This window comes from Pteropus alecto, unplaced genomic scaffold, assembly GCF_000325575.1.
Source record: "Pteropus alecto unplaced genomic scaffold, ASM32557v1 scaffold251, whole genome shotgun sequence".
In the NCBI taxonomy this organism is placed as follows: Eukaryota; Metazoa; Chordata; class Mammalia; order Chiroptera; family Pteropodidae; genus Pteropus; species Pteropus alecto.
In genome coordinates, this window is record NW_006431048.1 from 3,987,389 (window position 1) to 4,014,080 (window position 26,692).

Below are 26,692 nucleotides of genomic sequence, written 5' to 3' on the forward strand. Positions count from 1 at the left end.
AAACATGCAGACCCATTACTGTTACATCTGTACTGCAATATGCACAAGGGCTAAGAGGATTTTTAAATGATTTGGGTGCTGTTAGGGACTTCTTTTCATGAAGTGGAGGTTTAAAACAGAAGTTATGTTATTCAATGTAAAATACTTTCCTCATTCCAATTGCTCCCTAGTAAAAATGGATCAGAGAACCATTCTCTTCTGGGTGACTTACAGGGACCATGGGAAAGTGTCTAGGAGCAAATATAACGTGTTCGTCAAAGGGTGCTGCAGCCAGTTTGCAGTCTCTACACCTTCTCTCAGTTCTTTCTTCTGTTGTTTCAGAGATATGATGCCTTCAATGGCCATGGAAATGGGAGCAGCAGATTAAGATGATAAAGAACTTTCCCGTTGATCTATAAATTCAACACAATCTCAATCAAATCCCAGCAAACTTTTTGAAATAATAATTGATATGCTGATTCTAAGATTTACATGGAAATGCAAAAGAACCTAGAGTAGCCAAAACAATCTTGAAAAAAGAGCAAAGTTGAAGGAATTACACCAACTGATTTTGAGACTTACTCTAAAGCTGCAGTGATCAACAGAACGGTATTGGTGTAAGAATAGACACAATGGAGCAGAACAGAGGTTCCAGAAGTAGACCCACATATATACAGTCAGTTCATTTTTGACAAAGCAATTTAATAAGTAAAGTCTTTTAAACAAGTGATGCTGGACAGCTAAATATTCATATAAAAATGAGGATTAATCCCTGTCTACTATCATACACAAATTTTAATTTGAGATGGATCAAGATGTTAAAAGGGACAGAGCACTAGATTAAGAGTCAGGAAATTTGACCCTGAAATGATCTTGCCAAATGTCACTTTATCTCTTTAGATTTCCGTTTCTCCACATATTAAATTAAAAGATTTATGCTTGATAATCTCTTCAGCTTCCAAATTGATTGATTTTAAGTTCAATACTCTCATGGGACAAGTGTCGAGTACTTTTTTTCCTAAAATATTTGAATGTCTATAACTTCTCTCTAGATGTGAGCCTCCTAAATGCTTTCATACCTTGCATAAGGAGAGATGGGCGGTGCTAGAGAAGTCAGCTAGAGTTCAGGGACAGGCCTCTCATGACATGAAAAGCATGTTGGCTCAGAAAGTGTTCTGCCTGGGACTTCTTTCAGCTCAGTTCATAACTCAATAAATATCCTATCCAACATCATACTCTTCATCAAGAGGGATGACTAACTCAGAGGAGGCCAAGGATACTTATAGCTGCTCTCCCCATAGCTAAGCAAGTAATCAGAACCTATCGAAGGCAAGTGTTGGAATATAAGTGTCTATTGCTTGCACCCTCCCCTAGGCGCTGGCGCTAGGCTGCCCTGGGTCTCCCACTGTTACACTCAACCTAACTTTCCCTCCAAGCCCCATTCAAAAATGCTTTTGTTCTCATGAGTTCATTTATAAGGTCACTTAGAGCATGTCCTCTCAGCATTTTTTGAACTGAAAAGCTTCTTAACTCTCTTTTAGGGATAACTTTGTTATCCCTCTGAAGGAAATGTACATTTTGTAATCGAAGGCCTGGAGATGTCATTGCCTTATGGTAATACCTTGAGACATTTTTGCTGGGATGTTATTCCCCAAGGAGGGGAAATATAACATTCTTTTATGGCCCATAAGTCACACAACATAGGCAACTTTCTCCTTTACCTCTGTTTGAGGCTACTTCCTATAGGGCAAGTACAGATGGTTGGTCAACCCTAGCATCTTCCTCAAACCTCATTTATCTGTACTACCTAATTCACAGGTATATATTATAAGATATAATATATAATATATTAAAAACACTTTAAAACCCCCAAATTACCAGTCTGTCTCTTTCACTCTACATACTATCCCTAGGTAATTTCATCGGTCCCATAGCTTCAGACATCAGCTGTCAGAAGATGATTCCAAAATTGATATCTCAATCATAATCTGTCTCCCAGACTCCAGATGCTGGATTCTCACTGCCTCCTGGACTTCTCTTACATGTCCCAGGAGTACTGCATACTCTAGACATACAAACTGAACTTAGAATAAAAAGTTGTGCACCTGTGCAGGGTTCTCTCGGCTGAAGGTCCTCATAAAATACTACCCAACCAACTAATTTACTGAGCCTTTTCCTCTGCAATTCATTAGGTCTGTAGTGTCTTGGAGAGCTTAGAGCAAGAATACCGGAGAGATGAGGACTGGTGTGGTGGACGAGATAAGCTGGGACCAGCAGCAGAGATTGACCACGTCATTCCACTCATCAGTAAACATTTGGAACAAAAGGAGGCCTTTCTTAAGGTCAGAGCACATTATTCTTTCTGCCTTCTTCTCTCTCCTCCTCCTCTTTCTTTTTCTCTCCTACCTGCCCCTCCTCTGTCAAGCGCACTGCATCACATGGGCTTTCCATCCCCCTGTTTTTTCTAACTTCTTACTTGAAAGGAGGCATTTGTAGGAAGATATTGACTACTTAATTTGAAAGGTTGAAAGGTCATACTTCAAATATTATTTCTTTCTCTCAGCACTTTTTGTATGCTTATACAATTAGGATAACCATTACTATTGGTGCCATGTTCAAATATCCTGAAATCTCATTGAAGTTAATTGAGAAAAATACTTTCATTTAGTTATGTTTGGTTTATAAAAATATTTTTAATTGAAATACATAACTCTAGATATAAAACAATATTTTAAAAAATCTTTTGTAAATAGATAATGTAAAATTTAGGGTAAGAATTAAAGAAATGAATTTAGATACCTTATTTATTTACTTATCAGGCTAACAGTTATCAATTACCAATAAATGTCACACTATTCGTTCTACTGTATGGAGAGAGAAATACCTTATTTTGTTTATTTTAAATTAAATTTATTGGGGTGACAGTGGTTAATATATAGGTTTACAATTGAAGTGTACAGTTCAATAACATATCATTTGTGTATTGCACTGTGTGCAATACACCATCCAAAGTCAGATCTCCTGCCATCGCCATATATCTGTCCCCCTCTATGCTTTTCTACTTCCTCCCACCCCGCTTTCCCTCTGGTAACCACCTTACTGTTGTCTGTGTCTGTGAGTTTTTGTTTGTTTGTCTTGTTCATTCGTTGCTTTCAGTTTTATATCCCACATATGAGTGAGATCATATGGTTCTTGACTGTTTCTTTCTTATTTCATTTAGCATGACATTTTCAAGATCCGTCCATGTTGTCACAAATGGCAGTATTTTGTCTTTTCTTATAGCTGAGTAATATTCCATTGTATATATGTACCTCCTCTTCTTTATCCAATCATCTGTCAAAGGCCACTTCAGTTGTTTTCATGTCTTCACCACCGTGAATGAACATAGAGCCCTAACTTCCCAGGGAGGAAGCACAGGCTTGCTCTGCACAGGCTTTCAGCTATTGTGGGAAGTCCTCCACACCTGTCCTCCATCCTTTGATCTTCTGTTTGACAGAGTCTTCTGTCTTAAAACTTTTCTAAAGTTTTACTCTCAAATTCTTTCCTCTCAGGTTTCTGAAAGTACAAAAGAGAATTTTGTTACCACTAATTTTCCACAATTCTACAATTAACTGCCTTTCTTTTATTAGGGATATTCTCTACTTGACCACCTCTTTGAATTTTATTTTATCTTTATTCTATTTTTAAGATGGCCTCCCCCTGCCCTCCTTCCAGCTGTCTGGTGTCCGCACCTGCATTCAATCAGAACCCTTAGTAATCGGCTCTTACTGATGAGATTTAATAGAAATTCTTCTATACAGAGCTTAAGATGATTTTAAAAGTCTACCCTGTTATAAAACAAAATTTCAAACAAAACAGCTTAAGTGGAGCATGTCAAAGATGTTAAAAAGAGATATATAGGTATTTCTTCATAAAATTAAATGTTTATTTTGAAGCAGGAAAAGAGAAATGTTCTGGTCTGATGTTTTCCTTGTGTGCCTAAAACCATAGTTGAGAAACTCCCTATTGTGCAAACTATATGCCCAATGGATGGGGCCTGGAGCTCTCCATTTGTGTGCATCAGTTGATCTATTTTGCATTTCTTAGCTTTGGACCACCATCCGGCTGTTAAATTCATGGGCCTCTGGACGGACCCACCGGCAGTCTTTTACCAGACCTCTCAGAAGCCATTGTTACTAATACAACATTTTTTTTTTTTTTTACTATATAATTTGTAGAATCAGAAGCTAAGTGTAAAAAGGTTTTAAAATTTAGCAATTTTGTCCAAAGGTAATTTAATTCTGAAAACTGTGGATTAAAAATTAGTGGACTACTTTACTTCTACAATCGGGGGGAAAAATGCTTTTGAAAGAAATTCAGAACCTCTGTGGTCTTGAGAGAAACTAGTAATACCATTGGTAGACCCAAATTCTAGCCCCAACTTGCTTCATGACTCCTGTCTTGTCTGGGTCTCAGTTTCCTCCCTGGGAACACCGACATGGAACAGAACTGTCCTCTCTGCCACCCACCGCTACTGCAAGCCCTAAAGGGGGTAGTGGGTCTTATTCCTTTAGATAGAGCAATAGGGTGTTTATTAGTGTTGTTGAGGTGGGTGAGGATTGATTTGATGAACAAATACATTTTTAAATGTGAGTAATATCCACTTAGATTCGGAATGTATGGTTACTAGGTTTGTTTCTCAAATTTGCTTTCCCAAATCTAAATTAAACTAATGTGGAAGTGATTTACACCATTGGTCATATATAAGAGGCATTCTGGTGGCAGAAGAAAACCAGCCAGAGAGTGAATGTTAGTAATACCGACTCAACGTATAGTAGTCAAGGGATGGCTGGTTTCTGATTTTTATCTGTGATGGAGGCGAGAGAGGCACAGGGAGTAATTCTTTACTCAATAAAAGCATAAGCCTTCTGCATTGGAATGCGAGTGTCCATGAACCAGAAGTGGCCTCGGCTCACCCAGAGCTCCAGAAGTTCCTTCTCTGGTATCTGGGATCCCACGTACCTGTTGGACCAGACCTTATGTGTGGGGCTTCACACCTTTGTCTCCCTCAGGCCTGCACCCTGGCGCGGCGGAATGCTGAGGTGTTTCTCAAGTACATCCACAGGAATAACGTCAGTATGCCCAGCGCTGCCAGCCATACTCGGGGACCTGAGCAGCAAGTGAAAGGTCAGTATGAGACCTGCTGGCCACGAGCCACTTCAGCAGCATGGACCAAGGGCTGTGTACCTGGTCTTCATGAAATCTCAGATGTCTTGGTTCTTTTCCTGGGATAAGAAAAAGTTTGATGTGGAATAGCATGGCCTGGGGTGATACATGGGAAATTTTTTTAACATGCATCAAGATTTGGAATGGAAAAATGATAAAATTTTCCCCCAAACCTTTTCATTTATCTTAGCGTCTAGAGCAGCGCTGTCCAGTAGAATTTTCTGAAATAACAGAAATGGTCTGTATCTATGCTGCGTAGTATAGTAGCCACTAGTCACATATGGCTCTTGAGCACTTGAAATGAGCCTAGTGCAACCGAGGAACTAAATTTTTACTTCTATCGAATATTCATCAATTTAAATGTAAATAGCCAAATATGGCTAAGATAATGAACAGTACAGTACTAGGCTATCATACAGCCTGGGAATGAAACATGGACTGAGAATCATAAAACCAGGTTCTAATCCTGGCTTTACTATTGCTTAGGCTTTTAAAACTTCAGCCTTCTTATTTAAAAATGAAAAGGGGTATCTAGACTCTTGCTACTCAAAACATGGTTCCCCAGATCAATGCACTGATATCACTCAGGAGCTTGTAAGAAACACAGAATCTCAAGTCCCAGTTAAACCTACTGAATCAGAACCTGCATTTTTGGCAAGAGCTCCCCATATCTCACCCCAAGCAGATGGTTTGTGTGCACATAAAATTTAGATAAGTACTGATGTAGATAATCTTTAATATCTCTCTTAATTCTGTAAAGTCTATAATTATATGAAAAAAAAATCATTAACCTTTAAAAACTGCTTATTAGTTGACCAAATTAAGCTTAAATGATTAACGGCGGAATTGCTTACTCTGGACCATGAAGAAAGAAGCCTTTGAATTGAACAAATGTCATCTTGACAGAGCAGAGAAAAAGAGCGCTGGAGACCGAGGCCAGGAAAGACACTGAAACTGGCTTGGAGAGAGGTGTGGGGGGCAGGCTTGGAGAGCTGCAGGGCGGAAAGCTGGAGGTGCTGATCTGCTTTAGGAAGAGCCCCCATTCAGGCCAGCTCAGAGAACTCAGGACGTGAGTGGATCAGAGGCCAATGGGAAGAATGAAATTTAGGAACCAAAATTCCCTACAGAGAAGAGAGAAGCAGGGTTCCTTTTCCAGATGTGCTACTATTTGTGGTGGAGCGACCCTGTAGGTGGCTGACATGATGTCACCCTCCCCTTCCTGAATGTTTCAGAGCATATTTTCTGACTTAAATACAGGTGGCAGTTTGGGTGAGGCCGGTTGCCTGCCGAGAGCACACATTCCACCTACACCTGAATGTGCTGAGTCGCTAGCACGCAGAGAGAGCAGGGTACGCTCTACCTTTGCGGGGGCAGGTCCTTGCCCAAAGGAAAGCTTTCAAGAGGGGGAGAAATGAAACCTGAAACTCTAGGACTTTTGCCTGATCTGGGTTGATTCTTTCAGCCACTGTAGAGGGAGCTGCAATGAGTAAAGCTCTGACTAGGAGACAAAAAGACAGAATTAAACATAGGTTCTCACTCATCTGCCCAACTGAAGCTTCCCTGAGCAGAGACGTATAGTCTCTCCTATATCTATTTCCTTTCCACTTGCTGCCTGGACCCAAAGCCAGTGCCACTTATTTTAAATGTGTGTTAAAGGAGCAATTGCTACATAACAACCAAAAAATTCAGTAGTATACAATTGTAAGCATTTATTGTTCAAATGAGTGTGTATTGGCTGGGGTTCAGCTGTCTTGGCTGTCTTAGCTGATCTTCTGCTTCAGGCTACAAGTCTAGCTGGCTTCACTCCTTCATTGCAGGTTGGGTTCTCATTTGTCCCACATGTGTGTTGATTCTGGGACCTTGGCCGAAGGGGCAGTGGTTACCCAGAACTTCTTGTAGTGTTGATGGCAGAGATACAAGGCACTGTGTCAGTGCACAAGCACATTTCAAGCCCCTGCATGTGTGGTATCTGTTAACCCATTTATCAAAGCAAGTCACGTGGCCAAGCTTGAGGCTGGGATGAGAAAGTACAGTTCGTCTCTTCGGGGAGGAACTAAAAAGCTACAGGACAAAGGCATAGATATAGGGAGAAGTGAATAATTGGGACCTATAAAAGCTTTCGGCCTAAAGGAGGAGAGATAGATTCTGTCCTTAGAGAACCAAACTTCCATGGAACATTAAAAGTACACAGAATCAACAAAAACTGCAGTTTGGGTTGTGACCTTTTTGCAGAGCACAATAACTTGTGCTTTACAGCCCGCAGAGCCCTGAAGACCAGGGCTAAGGACTCAGGTTTTCAAGTCAAACAGTTCCACCCCTTTCTATCTGAATGACCCTGGGCAGGTTACCTGTCCTCTTGAAGCCTACAGAGATGACACTGGTGCGTGCATCATGAGGTATTGTGAAAATATACGCCTGCTACATAGTGAGGGCTTAATAAATATTAATTTTTCATATCATCATTGTGTATTTTATTGGTATATAATTAGCAAAAGAGGGAGGCAGACATAAGACAAAATACATTCGTTTGCTTCAAGCATAGAATATACTGTTACAACAGTTGGGAAATCTATCCATGTTGCCAGCTGCTCCTGAAGCAGCAGGAGAAGTAGGGAGGGAAGTGACCTGGACAAACACCTACCATGGCCCACTGTTTAACATCACATTTAACATCATTAGAGGTAACGAGAGATCAGCTTTCAGCTTTTCTTATGATTGGATCCAAAACGCCATGGAAGTGTGGTTCTAGAGACATGATTCCATGTGGACATAATTCCAACACAGCTTCTCTCTGCCCACAATTTAAAAGTTTTAAAATTGAAGCTCTGCTGTTTAAGTGCTGTGTGCAGGACAGTGAGTGTGGTGTATGACGTGGCTTATCCACGCAGCTCCACCAGCCCTCATGCTACTGTTCCCTCCCACTGTCTCCTAGAACTCCTCAAGAATGGCTGGGATGCCTGTCAAGTCTGTCCACTCTTGTAGGCTCCGGGGCCTATTGAGTTAGTTGTTATTTTAGAGACTGACACTTCCTATGGTCTCTTACCATCAAGGACTAGCTTTGGTGTAAAAAGCATCAGAGTCACTTTTAAGTCACCCTGGGGACATACTCTTCCCTTGTTAACATTGACGGAACCTCATCAACAGGCTCTCACCCCAGTCTCCTCCATCTTGCTCCCCTCTGGGAAATTCTCTCTGGACCAAACTTTTGCTCTCTTGCTTCTGACATCTGAATTAGTCCCATGAGGAGGCTTGAAGGTCACAGTTGTCTAGCACCTGGGATGTGGAGTCAAAGTGGCTGGTCAGATTTGTTCAGAGCCTTCCTTCTTGTGACCAGCGCTCATCTCCTCTGTCCTGCAGCCATCCTGAGTGAGCTTTTACAGAGGGAGAATCGTGTCTTGCACTTCTGGACCTTGAAGAAGCGGCGGTTAGACCAGTGCCAGCAATACGTGGTGTTTGAGCGCAGCGCTAAGCAGGTATGATCAGAACTTTCCCTGGCTTTGCCTCAGTTCTAGGGACTACACAGAGGCCACGATGACCGACCCTTGGGACTACACAGAGGCCACGATGACCGACCCTTGGGACATCCAGAAGAGAGTCATCGCAGCAGGCAGAGTAGAGGTGGGAGGTGGAGATGAAGTGTGGAAAATGAACAGGCTATCACTTACCAGTCATCCAGCCTTTACTTTACTAAGCAGTCTATTCAGCGTTTGGTACCAGGAGTTGGGAGGATATTCTGGGGACAGCTTGCCCCTAACTCATTCACAGTGATACTGGGCTAGTGATACTGTCTAATGGACCAGACACTTTCTTGGCTGGTGGGACATTCTCAGCCCAATAGGGAAAGGCTTATTCAAAGAATCAACTTCCAAGCTACATGCTGATTGACTCATGACAGCATTTCCTGGGTCTGACACGCAGCACTAGACCACAGCCTTCATGGTAGCATGGCATGTTTTCTTACTGACACTGGCTTTTGTGGGGCTTGGTGGGTGATTTCTTCCCACAGGCACTGGACTGGATCCAAGAAACAGGTGAATATTACCTCTCAACACATACCTCCACTGGAGAGACCACAGAGGAGACTCAGGAATTGCTGAAAGAATATGGGGAATTCAGGGTGCCTGCCAAGGTAAGGAGCATCCTGGAGCCATCCCCAAATCTACCCAGCACTCCCCAGTCTGGCCAACTTTACATTGTGGGAGGGAGGGCGGCCTCTGTATGCAGAAATGTTTAACCACAGTGGCACTGAGGGAAGCAAAGGTAGAACTATCTGCTTTGAAACCCAAATAGCCAAAGAATTGCAGCAGCTGGGCAGAACATCTGTGTGCAGGAAGTCAGTTTCTATATACTGTGCTTCCAAATACTTATCTTTTTGCTCCAGGTTCTAGAATATGCTATATTTCTTCAGACCAAATAAGGCAAAGAGGTGAATTCATGTGAAATGCACATTGTATATATGAACATCTGCACCTAGCCACATGTTCTTGAAATTTGAATAGTTTGGGAAATCCACCCAATAGGAAGGGCCAGTAGCTATGGGTGGGTTTACAAAGCAGGGGAGTTTATTTCCTGAGCTGACTACGGTTGATTTTAAGTCCACATATAAGTGGACTTACACAGTTCAAACCCATGTTGTTCAAGGTTCAATGGTACTTCCATCTGGCCTCAGACCTGCAAATGAGCCAGACTTGGGTCTCTGGGGACCAAAACATGCACCAGTACACATACCACACACCTTCGCACCCCCATTCGTACTGAGGCAGAGAATGCTGTAGTGGCAGGAAATCTCATTTTCATCTGTTTTCACAGCCACGATTTAGTCTGAGGAACCTTGGATTTGAATAAAAAGCTGACCTGTCTGAGCTCTCTCTTTGTAACGTCCTTGCCCGTCACGCTGGGCTCCCTGCCATGGAGGAAACTTTCTTGGCATCACTTCCACACATGCCAATACACTTCCCTGGATGAGAGCTGGTTTTATGGGTGTCAAAGGGGGAACATACTAATGCCCATCCTACCCAGAGATCCCTCTGACACAATAATGAATGTTCCTCTTGTTTGCTGTAACTAATGAGGCCCCTAGTTTTATTCCTGAGCTGATATTTCAGAAGTGGTTATCTACAGACCCTCTATTATGAACTCTTGATAGTGGGGCGCCTTCACCTGCATCCCTGTGAGCCTTTGGGCCTTATCACCCAATGTGAAAAGCTGTCAGTTCAGATAAGAGACTCACTTTACTACAGCTAGATCAAATAGCACCAGGAAGGTGGCAGGTGCACAGAACCCTTTTCAAATCCAAATGAAGATGGCTTCTGAATTACCCACTTTGCATCTATCTGCCCTGCTCCAAATAGTGTCAATAATGAACCGTTAAGCTGAATAGTATCAGCTCCACTGGTGTTTCTACTCCTAGGATTAGGATCTGTCCATAACCAAAATGAGAATGTGGAGAATCAGTCAATTCAGTTCATTCTTCCTTTACCATCTTCTTTCTACCTTTCTCCTCTTTTCTAGTCACCTTGTTACCACCCTAATTGGTTCCCATGCTTTTGGCCTTTCCTTCCTTCCAGTCCATCTGCTCTTCATTGCTGTTCCTCTTTAAAACACTACTGTGGTCACATTACCACCCAGATCAAGAACTTTAATGATTCTCCAAAGCCATCAGGCCAACACTCAACAACTTCCACATCTGGGCCACCTTGCTGCCCTAGCTTTATCTTCAGTTATTCTTTTATGCGAATTTTGCGTTCCAGTTGAATGGCTGTATTTCCTGACCCTCTGAGAGATACATGATACACTTTCTTGCCTCTGTATCTTTTCATACCATTTCTCCGCCCAGAATATCCTTCCTCCCCTCTAGTTTGTACTTTTAGAAAGAGCCCACCTTTCCACTTAAGTGACTTCTCTGGATCCTGCCCGCGTGCTAGAATATGATCGGGCTCATCCTTGTACTATAGCCCTCGTTGTCTGTGCACCCTTAAGACAGCTGGTGTGGACTGTCTTGTTCTCTGGTAATCTGTGTGCAGTGTTGTCTCCTGTATGAGCCATCAAGATCCCGAAGGACAAGAACCATGCTTTATTCACTTACCTGACTGTATCTTAGGGATTGAAGGGAGGCCACAAACATTTGTGAACATAATGGAAAAAAGAAATTCGGGTGGGCTTGAGAAATGACTCCCCAACGTCTATATTTAATATGACTTCTTTACTTTGGCTCTCTCTGCTATTTCTCTCTCTTAACTATTTCTGTTAATGGGCTTTCATTCTTCCATCATGTTCTAAGTCTCAGGGCTATTTGTTATTAGAATACCTACAGGATAATTATCCAGCTGAGGAACTGCTGTTGAAAGGCAGTAGCATCCCGCCCACCCCATCCCATTTCCCAGAGGCAAACCTCCTTTAACTAGCCATCTTTGGATTTAATCCTTATAACCAATAAAATTAATTTTAAATGGAAACCAAATTGGATTTAAACCACAAGAAAACAAAATATGGTGGATCTCATGATCAAACATGGCCATAGAGTATATTGAATTATTATACTCTTTTCCAAAGAAACAGATCAAGTAGAAGAAATGCTGAACATAAAAAAGTGCTTTCTATATAGTAATCCACAAAGGTAAGAATAAAATAAAATCAAGACAAGATAGTGAGGATAAAAAGAAAACAAAATTTTCTTGTTGTGGTATGCTGGGGACAATCCAGTTGAAGATATTTTCCTGTTGTGGGTTTCAAATGTATGTGGGGTCAAGGCACACAGTGGTAGGAAAGCTTAATGATCTTGACATCTGGAAGAATTCCATTTCTTCTAAAAGCAAACTTTTTAAAAAAATTCTTTTTGTTTTTTAATATTTTACAGTTTAGTGGTTTTGGTTTTTAGTATTATTCACAAGGTTGTGCAACCGTTGCCACTGTCTAGTCCCAAAACATTTTCATCACCTTAAAAACAAACCCCACTCCCTTTAGCAGTCACTCCCCATTTCCTCCTCCCCTCAGCCTCTGGCAGCCACTAATCTACTTTCTATTTCTATGGATATGCTTATGCTGGACATTTCAAATAAGTGAAATAATAGAATTATATAATATGTAGTCTTTTACATATGGCTTCTTTCACATAGCATGTTTTCAAGATTCAGTCATGTTGTAGAATGTATCAGTACTTCATTCCTTTTAATGACTGAATAATATTTTCTTTCATGGATATACCACATTTTGTTTATCTATTCATTAGTGGATGGACATTTGAGTTGTTTTCGGTTCTGGGCTACTTGAATAATGTTGCCGTGAACATTTGTGGACAAGTTTTGGTGTGGAAATAAGTTTTCAATCCTCTTAGGTCCCTGGGAGTGAAATGGCTGAGTCAGATGGTGACTCTATGTTTAACTTTTTGAGGAACTGCCAAACTACTTTTCCACAGTGGCTGCATGGTTTTACATTCCCACCAGCAGTGTGTGAAGGTTTCAACTTCTCTACATCCTCCCCAACACTTGTTATCATTCATATTTTTTATATAGTCATCCTGGAGCGTATGAAATGGTATCTGATTGTTGTTTTTATTTACATTTCCCCATGAGTAATGATGTTGAGAAACCACTTTTTTAAACTGGTAGTTTTATCTCTGAAAGTGAAAGAAGCTATGAGATAAACTGGACTTAATTCTTATTAACAAAAGAGAATTAAGTGATAATGAAAGTTACTGGAGGCTTAGTTAAACTAAATTATGTCTTGGAATTCAGATTGTGAGGAAGGGGAACACTGAGCATGTTATATAGGCACTTTAGACTGAGAAAAGTAGAATCTAAATAGTTCAGATAAAAGATGGGCATAATTCTATTTCTGAGACTCTTAAGTGTGATGGATATTTTTGAAAGGTTCATTTGTTCATATATACTGACAAACTCTCCCCTGTGTGACGTATATGAAGATATATCTCAAGAGAACAAGGAGCTCAGTGGGTTCATTTCTACAAACAATGTATTAATAAATATAAGGAATATCAGCAATGAAAGGCAAATTAGAAGACAATAATGATATTTAAGAGTAATACCAAGAAGACTAAATCCTAAAGACTTGTGAAATGTGCTGAAGATACCAAAAGAGCTTTTTAAAACCTATATTCAGAGTAAGGCTCACCAATTAGGAGAAGATGGTATACTATTAACTGACCAAAGGAAGGAAAAGAAAGAAAAATAAAAGAGCTACTGAACCCTTCTTTTTTTTTTTTTTTAACCTCTGTCTTTTTCCAGCAGATAACATAGAATTCAAAGTGGAATTGGCAGAACATATGCTAGGGGGCACATGAAGTCCAAGATAAGTGAGATGTCAGTTCTAAATTTCTAGGCCCAAATGAGTTATATTTCCCAAAGACTCCTTTTTGTTCACAAGATCATGTCCAGACTTTTGAACCTAACAATCAAGAACCTCTACAATCTGACTCCCACTTTATCAGTCCATGTAAGTTACTCTCTTTTGGTGGCCAGATTTGAGTTTCAAACTGGCTCCAGTTATGAAGGGGAAAAGACATCGTATGGCTATAGCAGCCCAGGAAAAGCTGAATGACTCAGCCTTATGGGAAAAGCAAGAAATGTGGTGTAGTCTACATTTATGGGGATGAGAACTGGGATGTCACCCAAGACTAAGAGCAGTTCCAGCAGCCACATTATCTGGTCATCTCATTGCAGGGGATCAGGGACATATTAGTACCGTTCAGCTTCTCTTCTCCTCTCTGCTGACTGCATTTTCCCTTCTCTTCTACAACCAGCTACCCAGTTCCCTGTCTCTGCACTTCATATTACCAGAGAACTCACCTCAATTGACCCAGCATATTGCCTCTGTCACTGTTTAGACAGCTTTTAGGACAGGACAACTCAGAAGTAACTGACTGCATATTAATGGGCTTCCCTCGTAGGACAAGTTTGTATCTCTTACCTCATCATCTGTGGCCAAGCATGTGGCAGGTCACATGATGCCACCAGAGTCACCCATGTATAAGAAATCATTTCAGACTCCTCTAAGCTGTGGGGACGTTTGGTGTCCAGTTCATGGGCCAAATTTATCATCTAATTCTTCCCAATATAAACCCTTGACTCTTACTGGTCTAGCTTTACTCATCTCCCAAGATTTACTCATTCATTTGCTCATTCATTTATTCAACATTTATGGTATGCCTACTGTTTTCTAGATGTTGGAGATACAAATGAATAAGATGTAACACTTATTTTTTAGGCGTTCACAGACTAATGAAAGAGGCACATAAATAACTCGGCGTGATACATGCTGAAGTACAGGCATATATGTGGTACTGTGGGAACACTGAGGCATCACCCACTTGGTTTCTTAGGAGAATAAGAGATGAAAGAGGGCCATTGGATTGAAAACAAGAATGATAGGAGCCACTCATAACAGCACGGAGGGCATGTGAGTTTCAATATGGCTGGAGTTTAGAGGCCATGGAGAGCAGTGGAGACAGTTACAGATGTAGGTGAGGCCGCATGGGGAAGGGCTTGTCTATATTGACCATTTTATGGTCTATTTGCTCTCCCAGGTTTCACACATACCCGCAATACCCTTGGTCAAAAGCCATTCTCCTTGTTGACTCTGAATCACAGTTTTGATGTTTCAAGATAAAATTTTCACTAGTAGGGCGACTGCTGCCAGCTGTTTATTAAAACTCCATCTCATGCTGAAGTCTCCTTACTGAGAACAGAGAATAAATATGTATTTCCAAGACTTTACATAAAAATGGATTTCTTGATTGTAGCTGCAAAAATTAATCTCTGTTGTAAGTAAATAGCAACCACTCCCCCCCAAAAAAATGTTTTTAGGGAAAAAATTCCTAAATGCAATGAAATAGAAGTCCTTAGGATACCAGGTATTTTTTTTCTCAACCAATTTTCACCACTACTAATTCTTAGCCTTTTTGTGACTAAGGAGATGTTTCTCCTATCCTCACGCCCCCTTTCTTTTCTTCACACCAGAGCTCTTCTGGCCCCTTGTCTCACAGCCCTGGGTACCAGCCCACTGTCCTGAGCCAGGAGAGACTCAGATGTGTTGAGTGAGTTGCTGGAGAGCTGTACCCTAAGTCATACCAGTCATGTGGCAGGCGAGGTCCTCTCTTTCTGCTTCTCTGGCATTTCTTGGGAGGGTCAGTAACGGGCAATGGGCTATAGGAAGCCTGGAAAGGTAAGGGAAAGGCAAGGGGGTGAGAAAGACTCTTCTGTCTTTCTACTCTTGTTCCAGTGATTTTCTGCGTGCTTTTCTCAGTTCTCTAGATTGTAGCATGATCCAAACCTTACACATACTTTCCTCCAGTCCAAAAGGTAATTTTAGTTCTCAGAACACTATTTAAATATTCTTTCCTTTCTCTTAAAATCGATTAGACTTCCCTGATATATATTTTTATTTTATTACATTTATTGAGGTAATACTGGTTGATAACATTATATAAGTCTCAAGTGTCCATTCTATAATATATCATTTGTATATTGCATTGTGTGTTCACCACCCGAAGTCAGATCTCCTTCCGTCACCACCTATTTGACCCTTTACTCTTTTCTACCCCTTCACCCCCTTTTCCTCTGGTAACCACCATACTGTCGTCTGTGTCTATGAGTTTTTGCTTACATTTTAGAGTTTTAAAACCCCAACTTAAGATAAAAGATGAGCAAGTGTTTACTCGTTCGAACATCCCTTCCATTTCCATATCTTCCCCAACACAAGTCCCGCCTATCCCATGAGACCTTTTCTGCCCGCGCCAGCCCGCCTTTATCTTTTTTCCTGTTTTAAAATTTCTGTAGTGTTAACTATACATACTTCTCATTTTGACATTCCATTACATAATGCCCTGAGTTATTTAACTAGTCTCTGTGAAAACTTGTCCCCTCTAGAGATATAGACTGTTCAGGGAAAATGGTATCTTTTTTTTCCTTTTTTTTTTTTTTACCCCCTAATCTGGCCCCACAGCATTCTGCATAGTAGTATGGACAGAGTAGATGTTGAACAAACTCTTGCTAGAAATGAAATTAACCCAATGTACATCAGAGCTCCATCTTACTAAAGACAGGATCCTGGTGGTAAAAGGGAAGGAGTTTCCTCTTAAATCTGCTAGTTGGATTTCACTAGATCCTGACATGTGCCACCTTATCTGATGTTTACAAAGCGTACTTTAAGCCAGTACAGTGAAAGGAGAGAACTAGTTACTATGGAACAGATGCCAACAGTCTCTGTCACTCATGGGTAGTATAAACTTAGACAAGCCCTAAGCCTCTCTAAGCCTTCGTTTTTTTCATCTGTGGTTTCAAAAGAGACCCACGTCACCTCCCTCCACCTACCTCCTAGGGATGCTTTAAGACTCAGATGAGTCTCAGATGTGACATTACCATACTTTGTAAACTGATAAAGTACTAAGTAATATAAGAGATTCTTACATCAATACTCATGTTGGCAAACATGTACTGCTCACCGAGTCCTTACTGTGAGCGCTATGTTCCAGGCACCATTCTAAGCATTCTGCGTTGCCAACTCATGTCGTGCTCATAACAACGTTACAATGTCGGTACTATTACAATCCCTATTTGGGGGATCATAGCAAGTAAAGGAACTCAGGCATAGAGGGTTTAAGTAGTTTGTTGAAGGCCTCCTAGCTAGTAAGTGATAGAGCTGGGATATAAACCCAAGCAGTCTGGCTATGAGATATCTATGGCCTGATGTGAAGAAAAAAAAAAGGGAATTGGGGTGAAGGCCATGAGAGTAAATGTAATCTAGTAACTTACGACCGTCTTTTGGGACAGCAAACAAAGGAGAAGGTGAAGCTTCTGATTCAGCTGGCCGATAGCTTTGTGGAAAAAGGCCACATTCATGCCACAGAGATCAGGAAATGGGTGACCACAGTGGACAAGCATTACAGAGACTTCTCCTTGAGGATGGGAAAGTACCGGTACTCCCTGGAGAAAGCCCTAGGAGTCAACACCGAGGTGGGTATGGAGGATGGCCATCCGGGGCATCCTCTTTTCTCATCTCCCTCAGTACTACTGCTCTCACTGCTGTGGAAGGAAGCTAGGTTTCCAGAGAAGTCTTTCTGAGCTGTAGACACCTAAAGCACTTGCCTTGTGTAGTTTTCCTAGTGGAGGGATGGATCTTGCTGAGCCACTGGCCCCTGTGATTGGTGCTGTGTATGTTGCAAAATTGGCTGGTCGGGGTGGAGCCTATGGCTACAGAATAGTTTTTCTCTGTGTAGAGTTAACTGTTGACTTTGAGGACTAAACCCCTTATTGTGATTTCATTAGTACCATCTTCCACCCAATTATGTTAATCAGCAAATTATTAGAGTCCCCAGTATGTATAATCATGCTCTTTCAAGAATAAAGGATGCAATTTGTGCAAAGGCTATTTCACATTTCAACTAAAAAGAGGTACTATTTGCCACAAAGCAAGGGAAGACTGACTTTTAATCTCTTCTGTATAATAGGGGTCAGTGACCTATAAATTAAGGGCTAAAAACAGGCTGGCAATTTAATCCTAGAACTTCTGATTCTTAAATCTTTAAATAGGCTCACGCTCTAAAGCAGAGCAGACTAGAGAGTGAAAAGGCCAGACCACAAAAATTGCAAGAATTAATGTCTTCCGTAGGCTTTAACCTATGAGGTTTTTTTCTAGAGGTTTCCATGCTATATAAATACCAAACAGTGGTTGAAAAAACCAAGGGTGGGCAATTAGAAAATTCAGTAATTGTTTTATCATTTAGATTTCCATTTCCAAGGGATGTTGCTTATTTAAATTGAAAACAAATTGCTTTTATTATTTTCCCTGGCCAAATGAAAATTTTCTTATGTCTTTATGTGTTTCTGTTTCACACATATTTTAATGAGTAATAAATAATCTTGGACTAATTTGTGTGTGTGTGCGTGTGTGTGTGTGTGTGTGTGTGTGTGTGTGTGTTTAAACAAAGCCCTTGGGGATATATTACACTAATCATCAAATATGTTTATTGTTTTTCCTTGTTGTGGATATTAGCCCTGAACATTTGACCTGAACATTTTAGATCTCTCTTATGCAAAAAAAAAAAATTATCTCCATTATATCTTTCTCTAATTTTCCCTTTCATCATCTCCCCCAACTCTGATGAGTTGTTTTCCCAAAGCATCTGCGATCTCTCTGTGCAGGATAACAAGGACCTGGAGCTGGACATCATCCCAGCAAGCCTTTCGGATCGTGAGGTCAAGCTGCGAGACGCCAACCACGAAGTCAATGAAGAGAAGCGGAAGTCTGCCCGGAAGAAAGAGTATGTTTGGGGGAGCTTCTGCCCAACTAGCAGGCTCCTCATCACGGAGCTTGATTTTCACAGCCACCTGTCCTTGTTGACATATTAATGTGTCCTCATAACCACCTACAGAGGTTAGAATGGATATACATGATGCTTCCACCCACATTTCATACCAGTCAAGAACTATAGGGCATTGGATAATGGAAACAATGAATAACGTCAACCTTTCAAACCATTTCATGACCATTCTACTTTCTTTATATTAGCGTTTGACACAGTTACACATATGCAAAGATCTTGGAAGGGCTTTATGAAGAATATTTTGACAGATTCCTTTTAAGCGATGCTGGAAAAAAAAATAGTGTATCTTAAGATTAAGAAGGCCTGTGTAGTTGATTTTATCAAAATAAAGAAGGACCACATATCCCATGGGGCTGAAGAAACTGAAGCTGGTCTGCGAAGTCAGAGCTTGCGTTTCTGGGGAGTATATTAATTTTTCTGGGTTGCTGTAACAAATTATGACAGATTGGATGGTTTAAAGAACAGAAATGTATTGTCTGGAGGCTGGAAGTCTGAAATCAAGGTGTTGGTAGCATCGATTCCTTCTTAGGGTTGGAAGGGAAAGATCTGTTCCAGGCCTTTCTCCTTACCTTGTAGATGGCCATCTTCATGTTAACCAGGCATTCGCCCTGAATATAAGCCTATATCCAAATTTCCCCCTTTTTTAAGGACACCAGTAATTTTGAAATGGGAGCCCACTTTATTCTAATATGACCTCATCTTAACTAATTACATCCACAATGACTGTTTCTAAATGAGGTCACATTCTGAGGTACGGAGAGTTGGGACTGCAACACGTGAAATTGTAGAGGGGGAGGCACAATTTAACTCCTAACAGGGAGGGAAATGAGAAATCCACACTTGACCAAATCGTCCTGCTAGGCTTTCTCTGGGACACCAGAGAGCCAGAGGTTGGTCATGGATGTGTGGAAAAATAAAACAAAATGGGGTAGAGGGTTATGGAGCTAAATTACTAAGAAAGACACAAAACTGTAGGAAGCAGATGGAGAAGAAGGTAGAAGAATGCTGGAAACCCAATGTGGTAAATTCAAGGAAACTTTCCCAAGCACGTCAGATCATATTCCTTCTGATCTTCTTTCTTTCCTTGTTTACCACACACCTACAATGTACTAGAAACTTTGCTCACATAATCTTGTTTAATCCTTGCAGCAATCCTGTGTGATCAGGTATTTTGCAAACAAGGAATCTGAGGCTTAGGGAAGCAAGTTCTAATTCCTGTTTGTCTGACTTCAAAGCTCATACACTTTCCATTGTACCAGTGGAGTAAGAATAGTAATGGAGTGGCTAATTAACTCCTGCAAAAGGGAATTTGTTGAATTAATAATTTTAATATAAAGGCCACTGCTACAAAATGTATTGCTTAAAGGAAAATTCCACCATGATAGAGGTTCAGGAAAAGATGCTGCTCATTTTAATATCTCTTGTGAAATTTCCAACAGGAAGACAATCTTTCTCAAAAGCTACATCTGATGGAGCACCTAGAAAAAAGGGGTTTGCATTATGAACTACTATGAAAAATCGACATGAAAAATCTAACATATGTGTATATATATATATATGTATATACACACTTTGTGCTAAATTAGATATTATCACATATCACATGCCAACTGGAAGCACCATTTCTAATAAAAATTGGTGAGAGAAAAAAAACGAAGCCAGTACATCATAATCAAGACTCATAAGCTTAACAACTGCCCCAGCACATTGTGTTATTTAGGGGCCAAGGAGGAAGGGAGCCTTGTCCTTGCAGACGTATAGCAAAAGCTTCTCTCTACAGGAGACCAAAGAGCAGTCAGTTAACATTGTTCACTTGTGCTTTGCTTGTGATCGCAGGCTCAGCTTCACGCACACCAGTCTGTGCTATAAACGAGCCCCATTAGAAATAGTCTTAAAATGCATAGGATGATCCAGGCCAGAAGTCAGTGAACTATGACCCACAGGCCAAATCTGACCTGCCACCTATTTTTCTTTAAAGTAAATTCATTGGGGTAACATTAGTTAATAGCCACCTGTTTTATGTAGTCTGTAAGCTAAAAATTCTTTCTTAAATTTTTAAATGATTGAAAAATATCAAAAGAAGGATAATACTTTGTGAGATGAAAATTAGATGAAATTCTTTTGTGTCCATAAATAAAGTTATATGGGAACACAGCCACACTTATTTTTTTACATATTGTCTATGGCTCTTTCACCCTACAGTAGCAAAGCTGAGGGATTGTCACAGAGACTGAATGTCCCACAAATACATCTGGCTCTTTATAGATAAAAGTTTGCTAACGCCCCTGTCTTGGTGGTGGTGTCTTGGCATATATTGTTGTTAGCTTTTAAACCTAGTTTAACTTATGGTACTGGGAATTGTTTTGGTGTAAGTCAAAAGTTCTACTGAACAGAAATTGTCATTCTGGGACCTGCAGGAGAAACATAGGAAGCTGAGATTCAAGCTATCTGGTTGGTGAAGATGAATGTGAATGGTGCTGCATGCTTGTGCACACATGCAAACACACATGTGCAACTGAGAACACATACATATCAGCACAGAATCGCAAAATAGAAGAACTGGGATGAAAAAGGGAGAGAGAATAGAGAACTAGCTGAGCACAAACATTCCAAGGGGACACAGAGCAAATGATCTGAGTGAGTGGGACTCAGAGGATAATATTCAGAAGCAAAGAGTTTTGAAGGAAGGGAAGAGACATATTTTGGTAAAGTAGAAAAATAGAACATTCAAGAATGTCATAAATGCTGGAGTGGGAAAGTGAAGTTTGAAGAAAGGGAGGTATTATATCTCTGACCAACTCAAAGCCTGTGTGTCTCCTCCTAGATTCATTATGGCTGAGCTGCTCCAGACAGAGAAGGCTTATGCGAGGGACTTACACGAGTGCTTAGAGGTAAGTCTTGCAGTAATGAGTTCATAGCTTGCCAGTGTCGAGTCTTTGAGAGGAGCACAGTGCTCTTCGTCTTCTCCCAGAGCTCACTGAATAAAAAGCCAACCAGGGGAAATCTTTCTCCTGGAGTCAATACTAAATGTATAGGAGTTTAAAGTACTTTTGAAAAGAAACTTTTCTCAGACTCATGTTAGACCAGGCAAAAGTGTGTGTGTGTGTGTGTGTGTGTGTGTGTGTGTGTGTGTGTGTGTGTAAAAGATACTGGAATTCAAAATAATAACCGTGACACAGTGAACTTGAGTTGAGTCAAATCTGCATCCTCCCCACAACAACTCACTCAGACACATACATATTTAAGAAATAAGAAAAGTGTGGAGTTTATGCTCCTGCTAAAGGTTGGGATGTGTTTTCCTAGCAACGGTTCGAGATAATGGAACATTCAGCTTTTCTTCCTTTCCATTCTGCTTATTTCCCATCTCACTTGTTACACTCTACATGCATTCCTAGTCTGAGTCTTATCCCACGAGTTTGAAGGCCTGTTTTTTTGTCTGTATTTTGTGTGGCAGTTCTTGTGCATGCTGAAGCTGTTGTTGTCTTACAGACCTACCTGTGGGAAATGACCAGTGGTGTGGAAGAGATTCCCCCTGGGATTCTTAATAAAGAGCATATCATCTTTGGCAACATCCAGGAGATCTACGATTTTCATAACAAGTAGGTTGGTGGAGGGTTTCAGCGGAGCACACTTGGGGCCATCCATACCCAAGAACGGGGCTTCCCAACAAATGGATCGAAACTGGTAAATCTCAGTAAATTATTATCTGTTAGATTTTCTACGTCAGTTGCTGTCAGACTTCTTTCTCACTCACCCATCTTTTTCCACTATTGTCCAGACTTCCTAGTGGAAGGTGAAATATCCGGCAGTGTTGTCCTAAGAGACCTAAGTGGCAACATCTTCATACCCAGTCAGGATGATAACCAGGCTTTGAGGAAATAAAAGTAGCTTCTCCTCATTAAAACTGTGGGAGATCCTGACATTAGAATTCATCTGAGGCTAACCATTCTACCTTGCGGGCCTTAGGTTTCAAATTCTAATGATGTTTTCTTTCACTCTGAGTATTTCCTCCATCCCCAACTACCCCATCATCCCTACTCTCAACCAGAACAATAACATAGATGGATGGATGGATAGATAGATAGATAGATAGATAGATAGATAGATAGACAGACAGACAGACAGACAGACAGACAGACAGATGATAGATTAAAATACCTAATGGAACACATTTCTTGACAGCTTATAAGGGAGAACATTAATTGGCCCTGTCATAAGTAGAATCATAGAACCCTAAAACCTCACAACTCATTTTGTCCAGCTCCCAACTCGATTCAAATATCTTTTCCATAGCGCACCGAACAACATGTTCCATTGTTAACAGAATGTCAGCAAGAGCATTGGTTGATTAGTTATGTAACCAACTAATGGAAATAACTCAGGTTCTAGAATACAAATAGAGAATCTCAAGGCACAAGGAATATGTTGGTACGATGTCCTAGAGCTCGCTCAGGACCCTGTTTCAGAAAACGGAGAAGAGGTAAAGATTCGATATTGTAGGATACAATTCAAAGACATTCCTAAGGTCAGACTAGTCAAGGCTTTTACTGAGTTCAGTAAACATGCTGGAGATAAAACTGCCAGCTCCAAGAGTTCTTGAGGAAGCCATGTGTACAGGTGTAGCAGCCACCCTTAGGCAGGACTCTACAATAGCACTGCCCAGTAGAATTTTCGGCAATGACAGAAATATTCTATGTCTGTCTGTCCAGTACAGTAGCTGGAAGACATGTGTGGCTACTAAACACTTAGAATGTGACTACTACTACTGTGAATTGATTTTTTTATTGATAACTTTAAATAGCAGGTGGCTACCATATTGGACAGCCCAGCTCTAGAACATGACACCTCAGTATGGCCCTTTGCTAAGAATTACTAGGAGGAAGCAAGAGTTGGGTGTAAAAGGATCCTAAGTTCTAAACGGTCTAAACAAAAGGGGTGGAGAGTCACCCCTCTCTTGTCAATTCCTGATGAGTAATCCACTGTTACGTCATCAGTGGCATCAGTTTTAAAAGAACATAAAATGTGTAGCTAACATGACATGTTAATCTTGTCAGATTATAAAAACAGTAAACTGGAGGGGAGAAAGAAACCTTCTGACTTTCTGGAGCACGTCATAAAAATTCCCAGTCTTTTGTTTTTGTTTTTGTTTTTTTCTCATCACAGATTTTTAACATTGGTTTGTCTAGAAATCTCCAGACACAAAAATAGTCTCTCCTCGTGCCTTTTTAATAAGACCCATTTTTGACCACTGATTCCAAATTCTGTCATCTGAGCCCAGCCCAGCATTATCTCATCTCCCCCAGGATATCCGAGAAGACGAGACTGGTGGGCAGTAAGTCACATTACATTGCTTTTCTGGTTTATGATCTCTGGGACTGAGTCAACACCTCTTGCTTTCCTCATATTCTTACCAAACTGACTAAGTATCGAAGTATAGAAGTCTAGAGATCGCAATGTGAACTTCCTGTGAGTCCTGCTTTTGTCAAATTAATGTGTAAAGGGAGAGAATATTCATTTCCAAATTGATCGATTGTAACAAAATATCTAACATAACCATGCTTCTCATCTGGTTTCACCATATCACTCTAGTAAGACATGATAAGCAGTTTGTTAGTTTTTTAAAAGCTGAAAATCTACCTACCAACTGCAAAATATAATGTTAAGAAACCCCTTTAAAAAGTCAAATTAAACCATATTAGAATGCTGCACTCTGTAGAGGAATAAATTCAATTATCAAGAATACAGCTACCCAGCAAATGTTACCTATTTATAACATTATAAGAAACAAGAAAATAAAAACCAGCCACTGTCAAAACCAGAAGAGATACCACAAAGATAAAGTTCTTGTTTTTTTTATAAAAGCACCTTTGTATCCTCTAAAAGCCACTTTACCTCTTGGTGGGATTGCTTCGAAGCCCATAGCAATTTAGAAGCAGCAACTGAGAATCAAGAACAGTTTAATTCCAGCAGCATAAAGTAAAACCTGACAGGAAAAAAGACAGACTGCAACAAAAATGTGCAAAAGAACCAAAAAAATAAAAATCATAGTGGTCAAAAGCTACTCAGTATTGGTGCAAACAATCCTATATCCCAATATAAAGCCCAGCAAAGCCATGTCTTGCAGGATAGCAATAATAATCGATATTAGTAATAACTTCAAATTATTAGTATATTCTGCATTAAAAAGCAAGGAACTCTGTAATGCATTTGGAAAGCTATCCAAGGGTGATATGGTATTGATCTTTTAAAATGGTGTCACTTCGAAAAATGAGTACCAAGATTAGTTGTGTGTGTGTCTTTCAGAAATTCCCAAGCACCAAAGTTTCTGTAAAGAAGAACAATCAGTATGTAGAATTTAATACCTACGAGTAGTGGTTTTAACACAAATTGGAGGTTTAGATGGAATGATACTTCATTTTACCCTCCATTCTCTCCATTTTTATACCACATTTCTTTTCTACAGAACTCAGTTAATTTATAAAATCATGAAACTTACCTACACAAGAACTAGATCTACTTCTTTTGGATTTTGCTAAGCATTCCAGGAGCACTCAAATAAGATAGTATATTCCACAGGCATGTTATCCAGGTCCCACACCGTTATATTAATTACCTGAAATAAGTCAGTTTTCTGCAAGCATTGATTGGAAAGATAAGCAGGGGACCAACAACCAAGGCTCGACAGTCTTCCTGCACACTCCCTCCCTCCAGTGCCTAGCATTCTCAGCCTGGGGTGTTCCCAGGCCCAAGGCGCAGGGAGCAGGGCCAGAGCTGTGTAGGACTGAGCTAGGAGCACTGGCCAGGCCAGAGTCAGCCTACCAGGGTAGCAGGTATCCAGGGTCAGCCAGGGAGCAGAAGGTGGTGTGCAGTAGGGGGTGCAGAAAAGGTGGGGGAAGTGACAAACGGTTAATGATCAACCGAACCAGGTCCACAGTTATGCCATCTTCCTGAAGTTCCTCCTTGGGCCATCCCTGTGCTAGTTTGGAGATGGAGCTGGTACCTGGAGATGTGTCAAACTCAGCCTCTGCCCTTTGAGTTCTGGGAATTAGGTACCAGTGATAAGGGTGGAGGTGAGCACAAATGCAGTTCAAAGGAGCAAAGAAAATAGCCTCAGTTAGGGTAATCGGAATGGCTTCACAGAGGAGAGGGCATTTAAGATGGAATTTAAGTAACAGGATTTTTATAGCTAGAGATGGCTCCCTCAATAAGGGAGGAAAGTTTGAACAAAGGCCCTCCAAGGAGGGGAGAGTGGTGAAGTCTGGCAGGGAGGCTGAGAAAGGCAATGGGAGGGGTCTGCGAATGAGTCTCAACCCCGAATCTCTCCATTAGAGATCTGGCTGTCACGCCGCGTTTTGTCATGTCTGTGTCTGTGAGACTGAGGTAAAGGAAAGGAGAGGTGGTGGGTGGATGTAGTGCGAGTCAGAAATGGAGGGGACGGGGACACAAAGGAGGGGAGGAGAGAGACAGAAGGAGGTGGGAAAGTAGGATAAAATACCTAGACAAGGAGAAGTGAGACAAAGTGAAGCGGGTGGATAACAAGGGGGAAAGAACAGATGGGGAGGGAGAGGGTAGTGGGAGGCAGTAGTGGGGGGAGGAGATAGGTAGATAGGAAGTTGAGGGGCAGGTGTTGGGGGAGAGAAGGAGGGAAAGAAATGTATAAAGACCTGGCCCTCCCCGGGACTGCCATCCTATTGCAGGTGGGAGAATCAGCAAGGTGTTTATCAAACAGTTTTGATCACGAACCAAGGGAAAAGATTATGTATTATGTTTTAATATAGCATGTATAATAGGGCATTAAATTATTCAAAATAACACCCTCACAATGTGCGATGCACGCTGATATTTTAGATGAGGTTCCATTTCTCCTCCTCTCCCTCCTCCTTTTCCCCTTTCTCCTTCTCCTTAGTGCTGATTTACACCCACAAAATTGATTTTACAACCTCATGGGACACAGTGGGTCAATCTGCAGCTACGAGGCGAGGAGTTGGCTCCAGCAGGTGCTGAGACGAAGGATGCACAGCCCAGGGCGGGTGGGCAGGGCCTCGCTGCCAGGCTGCTGCAGCTCCTCCTTGCCTCTCACACCCGTTCCTGATACACACACCCCTCGTTAATATATGCATATGCTATGATTTCTATGTTTCTTCCCCCTCTCCAGTGTCTTTGTTATTT

At 41.0% G+C, this 26,692-nt stretch overlaps 1 protein-coding gene across 1 annotated transcript in view; it reads left to right on the forward strand.

Annotated features, from left to right (window-relative positions):
* The window catches only part of LOC102891261 (kalirin RhoGEF kinase), a 295,084-nt gene that overhangs the window by 219,385 nt on the left and 49,007 nt on the right, over window positions 1–26,692 (forward strand). Inside the window, exons 18-25 of the mRNA XM_025052186.1 lie at window positions 2,172–2,321; window positions 5,031–5,145; window positions 8,542–8,657; window positions 9,191–9,313; window positions 16,971–17,153; window positions 18,342–18,460; window positions 21,348–21,414; window positions 22,013–22,122. Coding sequence (XP_024907954.1) covers window positions 2,172–2,321; window positions 5,031–5,145; window positions 8,542–8,657; window positions 9,191–9,313; window positions 16,971–17,153; window positions 18,342–18,460; window positions 21,348–21,414; window positions 22,013–22,122 — 983 coding nt within the window. The remainder of the gene's footprint in view (window positions 1–2,171; window positions 2,322–5,030; window positions 5,146–8,541; window positions 8,658–9,190; window positions 9,314–16,970; window positions 17,154–18,341; window positions 18,461–21,347; window positions 21,415–22,012; window positions 22,123–26,692) is intronic.